General features: G+C 37.4%; 1 protein-coding gene across 3 annotated transcripts in view; it reads left to right on the top strand.

Moving 5' to 3' along the window:
• LOC132103298 (neural-cadherin-like) overlaps window positions 1-14468 on the top strand; it is a 180534-nt gene that overhangs the window by 9526 nt on the left and 156540 nt on the right. Inside the window, exon 1 of one of the 3 annotated variants that reach the window (XM_059508285.1) lies at window positions 10903-11794. The exons of 1 other annotated variant lie outside the window; for it this stretch is intronic. In XM_059508285.1, coding sequence (XP_059364268.1) covers window positions 11101-11794 — 694 coding nt within the window. In that variant the 5' untranslated portion in view covers window positions 10903-11100. Of the gene's footprint in view, window positions 1-10902; window positions 11795-14468 lie in introns of those variants that run through there. One more of the 3 variants, XM_059508286.1, reaches the window with a different exon arrangement.

The raw sequence follows: 14468 nt of genomic DNA, 5'->3' as shown, positions 1-14468 counted from the left end.
TTTTTCACATGTTTCATATCCTATCCTTCTTATTGTCTCTTTGTGCCTGTTTTCTTCTCATCTGATCTCACTGTCTTCTCATGACTTCTCATCTCGATAGTTCTTCTTTTGTCTATTGTCTTTACTCCTCTTCTCTTCCCACCTAAACTCTTTCCTCTTCTGATGTAATCTCATCTTTTGTCCTATTGTATAGCCCCATCAGTCTTGATATGTTAAAGTTATGTCTCTTTTCTTGTCTTTCCTCTTCTCCTCTCATGTCTTAATTTGTCATCTTTTCTCTTCATCTGTTGTCATCCTGTATTTTCACATCTTTTTACATATAAATATAGATTGTATAGCCAATAAACCACTTTTAGTGCTATTTAGCACAGTTTTTCTAGAGTGTGTTCTATCATTCGTCTAATCTCATCACATCACATTTCCTCTGCTCTTTTCATCTTGTTTCCTCATGTCTGTTATTTTTTCATCTTCATCTTTAACTCCTTCCTTTCTTGGTGTGTCATCTTGTCTTAACTTTTTTTTCTTCTTATCTGTTCTTAACTGTTCTAATTTCTGTTAACCTGTTTTGTCTCTTCTCTTCTCTTCTCTTCTCTTCTCTTCTCTTCTCTTCTCTTCTCTTCTCTTCTCTTCTCTTCTCTTCTCTTCTCTTCTCTTCTCTTCTCTTCTATTCTCTTCTCTTCTCTAATGAGAAGGCCAGAGGCTCATGCTGGAGGCCAGTACCAACAGGCAACTTTGGAATTTTGGACTAACAAGCTGTAGTCTAGTCACAGACACCCCCACATGAAGTGAACTACAGTAAGCCAAGCAGCATTCACGTGTGTGCGTGGGTCGAGCCTGGCTCTGAGTGCCAGCTGATGTTTCACATTAAGACCACAGAGACACTAGCCCCCCTCAACCCTCTGTCCAAACTGTCAGATGGCAATCTCAGAGCAATCAGACCCAGTGAAGGCCACATGTTCTCCTTGAGCACCAGGACTGCACTTGTCTTCCTGTTGCTGGTACACGCTCTCAGCCACAAACGTTGCCTGATTAGCCTACTAGCCTCCAGGTTTTTCTTTTCCTCAGGGCCAAATAATGGCAGTCCTTGGGAATAATTACTCACGATGAGTGAGGTGCCAGGACAAAGCTTTAATATCTCTGTCCTTCACTACCGTGTTTTTCCACTAACACTCTCACAGGTCCTTGGCCATTTAATCTTATTGGCCTTAATGGAACTTCGCTGAAACATCAGTCAAGCAAGATGCTGGGTGCCGGGAGTCAGTTGAAGATGGCTTTGCAGTGCTGGGAGACGTAAAGAAGGGGAAGAATTGTTATTGTTTGTTTACTTTCCATTGGCATGAATTTGGATGGATTTATTCAGTGAGCTGACCACAGGCTAGAGTTGATTTATTTGGATTATTTCCAGACTTCCTCATCAGGACTCCGACTGACAAACAGGGAGAGAAGTCAACTTTAATTCAGCTTAAACCAGGTTTTCTTATGAAATGGAACATTTTTTTTTCCCTTCTCTGTCCTTTTGGGCTTAATGTAGCTCTAAAATCTAAGCCCAAAATCTGTGGGAAATATTCGGCAATTACGTAATTTGTGAGCTTTGCTTGATTTTGCGATAAATTCAGCGAACGCAGAATCGCAAAATCCAGAAATAGTTTACCCAAAAAAGAAAATACTACTGAATCTTTCCTGCAGCCCTTTTTCATACAACAACATATGATGTTTTTATATCTCTGATGTTTCTGTATTGATTTATACATAATGCATATACATTGCAGTTTGAAATTAGATGGTGTAGTAGTATGATTTACTGGTATAGAGTATTAAAAGAGTAATAAGATAATTTTACTGTTTTGAAAGATGAAAGTGAAAAGACATTCAGCCAAGTATGGTGACCCATACTCAGAATTCATGCTCTGCATTTAACCCGTCCGAAGTGCACACACACAGAGCAGTGAACACACACACACACACACACACACACACACACACACTGTGAACACACACCCGGAGCAGTGGGCAGCCATTTATGCTGCAGCGCCCAGGGAGCAGTTGGGGGTTCGGTGCCTTGCTCAAGTGCACCTAAGTCGTGGTATTGAGGGTGGAGAGAGCACTGTACATGCACTCCCCCCACCCACAATTCCTGCCGGCCCAAGACTCGAACTCACAAACATTCAATTGCGAGTCCGACTCTCTAACCATTAGGCCACGACTTCCCCAACAAGGACATGCGTTGGCCGGGAAGATGTCTCTTATGCTCACCAAGATGTCTCTTATGCTCACCAAGACTATATTTATTTGTTAAAAAATACAAGTAAAAACAGTAATATTTAAAAATATGTTTAAAATGTTATTTATTCCTGTGATGGCAAAGGTGAATTTTCTATAATCATTAGTCCAGAAAATTTTCTATAATCATCCTTCAGAAATCTGGATTTTCAAGATTGTTTGATAAATAGAAAATTTTAAAGTGCAGCATTTATTTAAAATGCATATTTTTTGTAACATTTTAAATGCCTTTACTGTCATTTTGATCAATTTAATACATCCTTGCTGAGTAAAAGTATCAATTTCTCACCAATTTTTGAATGGTAGTGTAAATACCCAGCACAATTTTATTACATTTTGACTTACATTTGGAAGAGTTCCTCTTACAAATCTTTTATATGACTGCAGAAGATTGGAATGTGGCAAACAAGTTTTATATATGATTTTTGTGGATCTATATTATAGTGGCTTGATCACTGCAAATTTAAATTTTTAGGGTATTTAATGCATTCAAAAATGGCATACAGGTTTGGAACAACATGAGAATGAGCAAATAATGTCGGCTTCTTCTCACTATTCTTTTCCTATAGTTAAACTGTCTTTTTAGCCAGTTATTGCTTTAGATGTTGGAATATTTTAACTTCATCAGTTACCCCTTAACTTACTTAAACTTCAAAATTACATTATTTTAACCCCAAATGTAACTCAAAATGATTTTACAGCTATGTGTTAAACCATATCCTCAACCACAGCATTTAACCAAGAGTTATTCATAAAATCTCATTGTGAGATGTTAAATCTAATCAGACTCCATTCATCTCTACAGGCATCGCCACTTTAACTGTGCTTCACAGCAATATTAAAACTCAGATAGATGTCTGCATTTGTATTTACTGCTTTATGTTTGTATTGTACAAGGTTAAACCTTAATGGTGCTCCTACATTAGTGTGCTTTTATTGCAGTGGCCTCCTTTATTTATTTGCGCTCTGTTTTTTGCTGCCATCTCTTTACTGTGAACTCCGTTCTTTTTGTCTTTTTAAACAATATTATAATAAAGGGAAGATGTGGATATACACAGAAATACAGGACATAAAAACACATAGAGCATACAAATCCCTCTTTGATGGCGTTTAAAAATAGTCAGGTGCTCCTTTTTTGTTGCAGATGCAAAGAGGAGATGATGGCACCATGAAAAAGGAGCAGAGAGCACGTGTCTGCTTGAGAAGTGTGAGAGGAGCAAGTGAGTCACACAAAAGCTTGTTTGTGGATGTCGCAGCAACAATGCAGCCATGCTGAGTGTATTTAGGCATACAAGGATGCACAGACAGCTCATTTGTGAATGGAAAATAAGACTTTCCACATTCTACGAACACCAAACCGTACACGACTCCAGGCTCTCTCCGATGCTTTGTTGAACCCACATAGTCATGCGGTTTTATAATTAGCCCGTTCCTCCGAGAGAAAAAGCGAGCCGTTCTTGCTTTTGCCCCCAACCTTTGAGGTGTTTTTTCTTCAGGTTGCTGTTGTTATAGCTCTTGTCAGGAGTTTTATCTGTGCTGTTGAATTTCAGACTGACATAAAAAGGAAATGGAGGACATCAGTTTGCACAAAAACAGTAGCTAATGTGGCTCTTCCTTTTCACAGCTTGGAGTAGGGCCCTATTCTGTTATCAAGGTTACATGCAAGCACATCCCCTTCATTCATCCCTACTTCAGATCATAAAAGTCAGCTCTATACAGTAAAAACACAGATATTTTAAATTATTATTAAATTTCAAAATAGCTGTTTAGCAAAGTAGCTGTCTTTCATGTCACTGTCATTGCTGAATAAAATACATGCTAAAATACACCAAAGAAGAGAAGTGGTAACTAATAGCATCATTAAAAAGAACAAAGTGAGAATTATGTCCCTCACACTGTCATTGATGTCAATGCTATTCAAATATGTCTGTGGTCTTGAATAAGGCACGTATGCATTTTCATACAGCTCTGCTAATTGTCACAATCCTTCTAACAATAGAGAATGTTCTCAATTTTTTAAGTGACTGCTAAGAGTCGAGGAGGGGAATTGCCTGGGACTCACCAAAGGTACAACAGATTATCATTTGTCTCAGATGTTATATTCTGTCAAAAATGTTTAAGCATTGAACTTGTTTCAAGTGGGCTTCTAAATGAAGCGTACAGAATTAGAAGGTGCTTTCATTGATTGCAATCAGTGGGACTTTGGGGGAGATCGCTGGCAATCTAATTGAAGAAGACGCTGTGGAGAAATGGTTTGGAGGTTCAGTGGGGGTAAGGCGCTGTACTGAGAACAGCGTGCGTGTGGCATGGAGAAAAAAACAACACTGATTATCCATAAGATGTGAGGCAGGTCGTTGATGGCAGCGCTGCCGGAGGTCTGATTGAGTGATTTACATGGCTGGTGGCCAGAGAGATGGAAGTACATGCTGGGCACAGGTGGCACATTTGTGCATGTGCATGGCTCAGCACAGCAACCTTTGCTGGCCATCGATGGAACGTGAGTGAGCCTCTTTGATGCGTCGATGAGTAGATCACACATAAAGATTGACTGATTTTCCCCCGATCACAGCCCGACCAGTCGGCAAGTTTGTTTATTTGCAAATCGGGCTTAAAATCCAGTAGTTTAAACTAGGCATATCTGGACCAGTCGGCCGACTCGACATCTCATGGTGTCAGGTGTCGTGACAAGCTACAGCCAATGAGAGAGAGCAAGACATGGGTTGAAGTCAATGGAAGGAAAGCAACAGCAGCAACATGGCTTAAAGAAAAGTTTGGACACAATAAATGGAGCAAACGTTTTCATAGAGCAAACAGCTTGCAGCGCTAATTTCTTCCCAACTTCCATTTTCAAATAAATAAATCCTGTTTCACGTGTTGTTTCACGAGGGTATAAGGATAAGGGGCTTTGCCCTCCTAAGGCTGAATTCCAAAACACCCCTGGTTTGGTCCAAAGTGATGGTGATTAGAGTAAAAGGAAAGCTGCTGTCACAGGCAGAGCTGGAGTGTAAATCTGTTGAGAGGAGCTGAGAGGTAAGGACACATGCATTAGGAAGAGACAGGCTGTCCCTCCATTGGGGGGATGGAGACAGAGAGTGATGTTCAACCATGGGAGATTGATGAGCTGTCTCTACTCTAGCTATTGCATAGGTCACAGGAGAAGAACCGTGTCATTTTCTCTCTCTCTCTCTCTTTGTTTCTGTCACTCTTTCTCTAACATGCTTTTCTCTTTCTGTTCAGCTAAGTATAATCTTTCACACAAATATATCTACCTGTTAGTCCCAGTCCTCAAAGAGCACAGTAGACATCCTTAATATACAATGTCACTTGTTTAAAATAGTGCAAATAGTTTTTTGTAGAATTTCTGGATAGTAATTGTTTTCAAATATATTTTTCAAACATTTTTTCACCTTTCATTGACCAGACAAACAGGGAGTCTTGGACCAAACTTGAACCATTTTTGGAGCTAATGTTTCTGAGTTTGACTGGTTTGCCCAGGTTATGGCTGGTTAGCCCGTTGGTAAATGCTGTGGCCAACAAAAGCTCTAATATAAGTGTTAGTTGTATACATTTCTTTTTTCCTAAATTAATAGTGTTTTTCAGGTATAGACCTCCAAACCTTAAAAGTGCTACGAAGCCACAGCATTAACAGATTTTGGGGGACTGACCTACAGATGGATGAGTTACTATTTTCTCTACACAGCTGGTATAGAACAGTATTTTAATAACAAAATATTATACACACTTCAGCTGTAAAAGTGCTATAAGCAATTTCGTAGGCATGCACAGTATATATTAAACCATATTGAATACCACATTGAATTTCAGCTGAAGGTTTTTTTTATAATATACTAAATATAATATTTATTTTTAATATACATTTTTCATACTATATATTATAATGTTGTACTGCCTGAAATCACTTGTAGCATTTAAAATGATTGCTTTTATTGTTCATTTTTACAAATTTATTTAGACTAAATGGTTTTTAAAATCAGCTAATATGGGGTTAATATCAGTTTTAATATTTTAATATAAGCTCATTTTAAGTTATTATCAGTTATTGGCCAAAATATACAAATTGTCAGCTTATCCTATTGGCCAGAATTTTAATATTGCTGTATTCCTTCTAATTTGATTGTCTGTATTTTGAACGTAATGATCAAGAACTCTTCAAGAAATGAGCCAACTGTAAAGGTAAAACTGTACTGTAAAAAGCTAAAGGTAAATTTGTACTGTAGAAAGTAGTAATGAGCACACAATTCCACAAGAGAGAACAATGCAGATGCAGTAATGGTGGGAAGAACCGAAGAGGAAAATAATGCAGGAGATGGGTTTGGAAATGACAGAGAAGTGCTGGTAGGAGGACGATATGACAGAGAGAAGCAGCTCTGCAGACTGTGATTTAAGATGTTATCACCAGAGTTGCAGAGACGGGCCCGGAGACCGTCCCACACGCCTGCCTTTCTGTCAGTGAGCATATGAGGAACCAGTCAGCAATCTGATACACCAGACAGGAGAACAGAGACTGATTCTGTGCACACAGAGAGGAGATGGACGAGCAGGGCTACTCTCGCTGTTGAATAATTCTTTCTCTGTCTGTGATACAACAGGGGTGGAGGCAAAAGAAATCCACCTGGCATTCATTTGACTGTCAGTTCTCAGATTAAAGAGAGAGCACGTAAGGGATGGAAAGAGAAGAGAGAGAGAGAGTACAGATGGAAATGAGGAGGAAACAAGCCAGTGTAGTGAGAGAGAGAGAATTCCTGTCAATTCTGGTGACCTTTGACGGAGAAACTCAAGGTTTGCGAGATTGCCGTCTTTCCCTTTCCATTCCTGTCACTTTTTCCACAGAGAGGCATGCGAAAAATATGATGAAAGACTGGCGTGAGTGGCTGTGACATGACATTCGACACCATCAACTCGAAACCCATTCTGCTGTCGCATGCACACACTGCCTCTTGGGGTAAATTGCTGTAATTTGTGTTATGCTTCTCAAAGAGAGGTGGTGAGGAGGAGGCGGACTGCTGCGGGGCTTTCATGCTTAAACAAGTCTATTTGACTTTAGAGAAATGTGCAGGTGATTGCTTTAATCCATTTAAAGTGTGCGCACATCTTTCACACCGCAGCGTTCAGATGGTTCTTTCTCCCAAAATCAAGCAAAGAGTGAAATTGAGGTAGTATTATAAACATATTTCTGTGAAATTATGTCATGTCATATCTTGTATATACAGTACTTTGTATTGTGGAAATGATTACGGTAGAGGTTTGACAAGGTGAGGCATATGTTGAGCTGATGGGAATGAGGATACATATTCCCATGTGTGGATCTTTTGTTTTTCCACCTTGCCTCATCTTTGGCACTACTGTCATTCATCACAATTGACAAATGTTGAGCGCACATCTGAGCGCAATATGGACACGTGCACAGCACTGTACCATCATAAGAGACTGTTTCTCAAGAGACATTAAAGGAATAGTTCACCTGAAAACAGAATTTGGTCATTGTTTACTCTTCCTTACATCATTTCAAATCCATGTGACAGTGTTTGGAAGAGAGAAGTAGTAGAAGTATTGATCAACATTTCCCAATTGCAGATGCTGATTCGATTTTATTGAAACTCATGACTCGTTTAGTCATGTGACACATATTGTACCAATAAATATCTATCTATCTAATATCATTCCTGTGCCTGTTGTATCTCATTGAGCATTTATGACATTTTACACATGCGAAGCTATGTGATTTCAGTGTTTTCAGACATGTCGGTGTTCATGAGCAACTTTTGTAAAATGCTTAAAAACACTAGTGTGGATGGAGAGTGCTTTTATAAAAAACTCAAATTTTCAGATGTATCCGGATTAATGTGGATGTACAGTCATGGCCAAAAGTTTTGAGAATTACATAAATATTGGAAATTGGAAAAGTTGCTGCTTAAGTTTTTATAATAGCAATTCGCATATACTCCAGAATGTTATGAAGAGTGATCAGATGAATTGCATAGTCCTTCTTTGCCATGAAAATTAACTTAATCCCAAAAAAACCTTTCCACTGCATTTCATTGCTGTCATTAAAGGACCTGCTGAGATCATTTCAATAATCGTCTTGTTAACTCAGGTGAGAATGTTGACGAGCACAAGGCTGGAGATCATTATGTCAGGCTGATTGGGTTAGAATGGCAGACTAGACATGTTAAAAGGAGGGTGATGCTTGAAATCATTGTTCTTCCATTGTTAACCATGGTGACCTGCAAAGAAACGCGTGCAGCCATCATTGCATTGCATAAAAATGGCTTTCACAGGCAACTGTGACTACTAAGTGTGGCTACTAAGATTGCCCCTAAATCAACAATTTATAGGATCATCAAGAACTTCAAAAAAAAACATCAGGGACAGATTGATCTTCTGCAGAAAGTATAGTGAATGGACTGCTGAGGACTGGGGCAAAGTCATATTCTCCGATGAAGCTCCTTTCCGATTGTCCGGAGAAGAAAAGGTGAGCGCTACCATCAGTCCTGTGTCATGCCAACAGTAAAGCAACCTGACACCATGTGTGGGGTTGCTTCTCATCCAGCCATGAATAAAGAATGGTACCAAAACATCCTCCAACAGCAACTTCTTCCAACAATCCAACAACAGTTTGGTGAAGAACAATGCATTTTCCAGCATGATGGAGCACCGTGCCATAAGGCAAAAGTGATAACTAAGTGGCTCGGGGACCAAAATGTTAAAAATTTTGGGTCCATGGCCTGGAAAATCCCCAGATCTTAATCCCATTGAGAACTTGTGGTCAATCCTCAAGAGGCGGGTGGACAAACAAAAACCCACTAATTCTGACAAACTCCAAGAAGTGATTATGAAAGAATGGGTTGCTATCAGTCAGGATTTGGCCCAAAAGTTGATTGAGAGCATGCCCAGTCGATTTGCAGAGGTCCTGAAAAAGAAGGGCCAACACTGCAAATACTGACTCTTTGCATAAATGTCATGTAATTGTCGATAAAAGCCTTTGAAACTTATGAAGTGCTTGTAATTATATTTCAGTACATCACAGAAACAACTGAAACAAAGATCTAAAAGCAGTTTTGCAGCAAACTTTTTGAAAACTAATATTTATGTAATTCTCAAAACTTTTGGCCACGACTGTAGCCTCTGATTCACCAAAAGATCCAGCCTATGAGAGTCATATACCTAGCCTAGAGAGGAACGCAAACACTCTCCAAAGCTACTCCATTTGTATTCAACAGAACAAAGAAAATCTACAGGATTTAAACAACATAGAAGGAGTAAATAATGACTGAATTTTTTATGTATTCCTTGCAGTGATAAAAAGCCTTGACAGTTATATATTTTTTGCAGCAAAAATGAACTGAGAATGATTTAAAAACCTTAAAATGGACAATAATTTTCTTTGCACATCCACACAGATATGTCCATAATAGCACTCGTATCAGTTAATTTCATTTCCATTTGAAAAGCATTTTGATTTGAATAATATTGTTACTTAACAAAAGAAAGAGACTGGAATCGGGCCCATCCTATTAATCTCCTTACCATGACAATATGGACAATACATGCAGTATGTGCCCATTATGCATTTCTATCATGGAACATTGTGGAATACCCAGCTCTTACAGAGTAGCACTAATTATAAAACTGAAAAGGAATGAAAGGGAAAACAATGAAATGTGGTTTAATAGGTTATGATCAGTAGTGTGCAATTGTGAATTGACCTCATGCCAAAAAAAAGTTTTTGTTTGTTTGCAATACAAAAACGGTTCCATTTGTTAACATAGGAAATAAAATATCCTCTAGCTCAGTCCTATATTTGATGTCACAGGCTGATTTGTTTTGATCTCACCTGTCTGTGAGTTTCCATTCTGCCTCAAACAGAATCCATCAGCCAGAAGACACTGAGAGAGGAGTGACATACTTATGGAATCTGCAGAAAGACTGTTAAAGATAACCAACCAAACCTTGATCAGATGTGTTTCAGGGGCAATATGCCACCTAACAAAGCAAAAATGCAGTAACTATGACAAAATTGAAATAAGAAAAAGGCTTCAAAGTTTTTGGATTACATTTTGATTAATTTGATATCAAATTCCACACTCCTTTACCTTTGGATCTGAGAATAGTTGAGGTAAACCTGTACTATCACAGGGCAGATTATAGTCTAAAAAAACCACTGTTGTGACCAGTTATATAAACTGCTTATAGACTAGTCTTATAAGTAAGTGATATAATTTCAGTAAAACTGGTCACAACCTGGTCATGTCCTTGCTGAATTAAATTACTAATCTCTTCACAAAAAAAGAAAAAAAAACATTATATATATATATATATATATATATATATATATATATATATATATATATATATATATATATATATATATATATATATATATATATATATATATATATAAACCTTTCAACTATTTAAACTGCATCCCTGCAAACGTTCGCTTGGTGACCTGCATGGTGAAAACTGCATATTTATTTAAATTTGGTAGGAGGTTCTACATCTCTAGTCCAACCCTACCGTCACTTTGATTGGCTATCATTTTGAAGGCGGGGCCCGGGGTACCACATGGAGATGCTATGTATCGGTGGATGAGGGAAGAAGTGAGAGGTTGAATGATGCTGGCCGAAGAGCTACACACAATACATTGACGTCTTGTATTGAAATCTTACAATGCAGATAGTGTGCAAATAGTTTATCTTTTTCAATGGTGTTTTGGGCTACATTTTTATCATGTTATTGATGCATAAGGTATAAAAGTCAGATTTTAAGGATAGACAGAGTGGCAGAATTGATGGAATAATGAGGGCGCATTTACGGAACGCGACTTTCTTCAGATTTCCAGCCGCATGTTTTTTTATAATTTTTCTTGCCATTTCTTATGTGCATTCGGCTGTTTTTTATGGACAAATTGAGGAGGGCGCACCTCCTGGAACTGTTGTCGCTGGGTTTCTTTTTCTTCTGGGAGACAAATGCAAAGAATTAAACTTGGTTGGATTTAAAACAGTTTTAACAGGGGAAGACTCGTCGGATTTTTCACTTGAATATCTGAACAACGCAGGATTCGTTTTAAAAACCGCCAAAACTTTTGACAGGGAATCCAATTCGAGCTATACAGTGACCGCGCGCTTGCCGCGCTGCAATAAAACATCCGAGGAAGTGACCGTTAAGATCGAGAGACTTGATAAAAACACTGATAAGCGACGTTTTAACGCAACAACTGACAGGATAGAGATTCTTACCGATGCTGAAAGCCGAGTTAGGAAACCAAGAACCGTTTCTGAAGAAGTATCCTATACTGTTACAGTTTCTGAAAATGTTAAAGTCGGAGACTTGATCTTTACAGTACCGGACCAGAAGTTCGAGAAGAAATGGTTCGAGGTGGTTTCGGACGGGAACTCACCGGTCAAGATGGAAAGAGACTCCGGACGCGTGTACTTGGCTTTTCGTTTGATGTCAGCAGCCGAGGTCATGGTCAAAATCCACAACATGAGAGGTATTTTATACAGCCTTTTTAAATTCACAGTTTACGCATTCATTTGTGTTTTAAATGGATAGTTCCCCCCAAATGGCAAATCCTGCCATCATTCACTCACCATTATATTGCTCAGGATCTTGACTTTCTCTCTCATGTATTACACAGAATAACGAGACTACAGCCTTAGTCCCCATTCACTTTCATTACATATTTTTCCCGTGCAATGAAAATAAAAGGTGACTGAGTGTCACTAACGTCTACGTTTGTGTTCTGCTGAAGAATAGAAAAAATAACGACAGAATTAGCATTTTGTGTGAACTATTCCTTTAACTTCGCATGCTAATTTACAGTTGAGATTTGAAAACTGAGCGCTAACTTGAAGGAGACAGTAGCTGTCTCAGACCTTCGATATTTCCATATTTTCTGCTTTTCCACTGCGCCTTACAGCTTTAATGAAATCACAGCGCACATTTCCGATAGGTCTATGTGAGAGTTTTGTGATATTTGGGGATGTATACTGTACAATTTTAATCTAAAGCTTCTCCTGAGTTAAAATGCAAAACATAAATAAATATTAAATACAGTAACACACTCAAAAAATGCAGTCATAATGCGTTTTTATTTATTTATGAGATGCAGCATGTTTTTTTTAATGTAATGAAATTATAAATTGCATGCATTGGAAGACACTTATCTTAAGCAATTTACATTGTATTCAAGATGCACTTTTTTATCGGTTTATTCATTTCTTGGGAATCAAACCCATGACATTAGCAATGCTAGTGAAACACACTATTGATTGTGCTACAGAAACAAAAATAAATTAATTGAGAGAATCTGTTTGGGTTGTCAAGCTTGTATAATTTCTACTTTGTTTTACTCACTCTTAAGTGTGAGATGTTTTTCCTCATGGTTTGGTAATCAGGTATACAAATATGTTCAGATCAAGATGTTTAAAAAAAACACTGAAATCATCAAAGAAACTGAGAAACTGGAGCAAAGGAACAATCTGTGATTGGTAAATCTCTGACTGTATTACTCTTGATGCACTTTGCCAGGTAACTCAGCTTATAATGACTGTGAAGCAGATAGATTAGGACATATTGCCTAAATTCAAATGATCTCACTCGGTATCATCAAGTAACCAAGTTCAAGTGAACATAAACGTTATGGAGAAAGTCTTCTAATTATGACTGTGAGTTTAGCTTAAGTGATTGAGGTCATGCAGTTCTGATTTCACTAATCAGAGCTCTAAAAGCAAACCTTTATTCAACCGTTTGTTTGGGATAATTAGTGATATTTATTCACCTGGAAGTCACCAGACATCACATGTGGTCTCAAATACCTTCGCTGGGGCAGGATGTGTAGTTGACGTTGGGGGGATATAAATGTTTGTTTTTGCAAGCGAAGGTCCCAGTCCATCATCTGAATATGCCATTGGGGTTGTTTGTGTGTCTGATTGAGGTCGTCTCAGTGATTGTTTGACAGTGTGAATTCAGAGATCGAATGAATATACCTCTTGACATGTTTACTGAAATTGCTCCTCTGACATAATGGTGCCACGTGTTCCCTTGAAAGGAGAAATAAGAGTTATTGTGTGCATTTCTGTAAAGTATTGCAAGCAAATCCTTTGAGGAATGTCTTGTCTGTTGTAATGGTCTTGGATCCACTGATTGGAGAATTACAGGATAATTTAGGTTGGGATGAGAGCTTGTTAGAAAGCTGTATCATCAGCAGTGAGCAAAACAGATGTGGCCTTTTTAAAATTAAACAAGAGGTTTTTCCTACACTTAAGTATCTGTGTAGCGTCTGCCGACCACATGCCTGGACTATGGGTGGGCGGTATGACCACATATATTCATACCATATTCATAAGTCTCATATATTTTATTACTTGTATATATCATGGTAGTAATTTATTAAGGAAAAACTGAAAAAAGTATATATATACAGTACAGACCAAAAGTTTGGAAACATTACTATTTTTAATGTTTTTGAAAGAAGTTTCTTCTGTTCATCAAGCCTGCATTTATTTGATAAAAAAAAACAGAAAAAACAGTAATATTGTGAAATATTATTACAACTTAAAATAATAGTTTTCTATTTGAATATACTTAAAAAAAATAATTTATTCCTGTGATGCAAAGCTGAATTTTCAGCATCATTACTCCAGCCTTCAGTGTCACATGTAACATCCAGTCTATCACATGATCATTTAGAAATCATTCTAATATTCTGATTTATTATGAGTGTTGGAAACAGTTCTGCTGTCTAATATATTTGATGAATAAAAGGTTAAAAAGAACTGCATTTATTAAAAATAAAAACATTTCTAATAATATATTCTAATAATATATATATATATATATATATATATTTTTACTATCACTTTTTTTCAATTTAACACATCCTTGCTGAATAAAAGTATTGATTTTATTAAAAAAAAAAGAAAGAAAAAAAAAATTACTGACCCCAAAATACTGACCAGTAGTGTATATTGTTATTACAAAATATTTATATTTTAAAAACATAGCTTCTTCTTTTTTTTTTTACTTTTTATTCATCAAAGTATCCTAAAAAAGTATCACATGTTCTGAAAAAATATTAAGCAGCAGAACTGTTTCCAACTTTGATAATGAATTATCATATTAGAATAATTTCTAAAGGATCATGTGATAATGATCCTAAAAAT

Source organism: Carassius carassius, chromosome 24 (assembly GCF_963082965.1).
Source record: "Carassius carassius chromosome 24, fCarCar2.1, whole genome shotgun sequence".
Classification (NCBI taxonomy): domain Eukaryota; kingdom Metazoa; phylum Chordata; class Actinopteri; order Cypriniformes; family Cyprinidae; genus Carassius; species Carassius carassius.
This window is presented reverse-complemented; position numbering and strand designations above follow the sequence as displayed.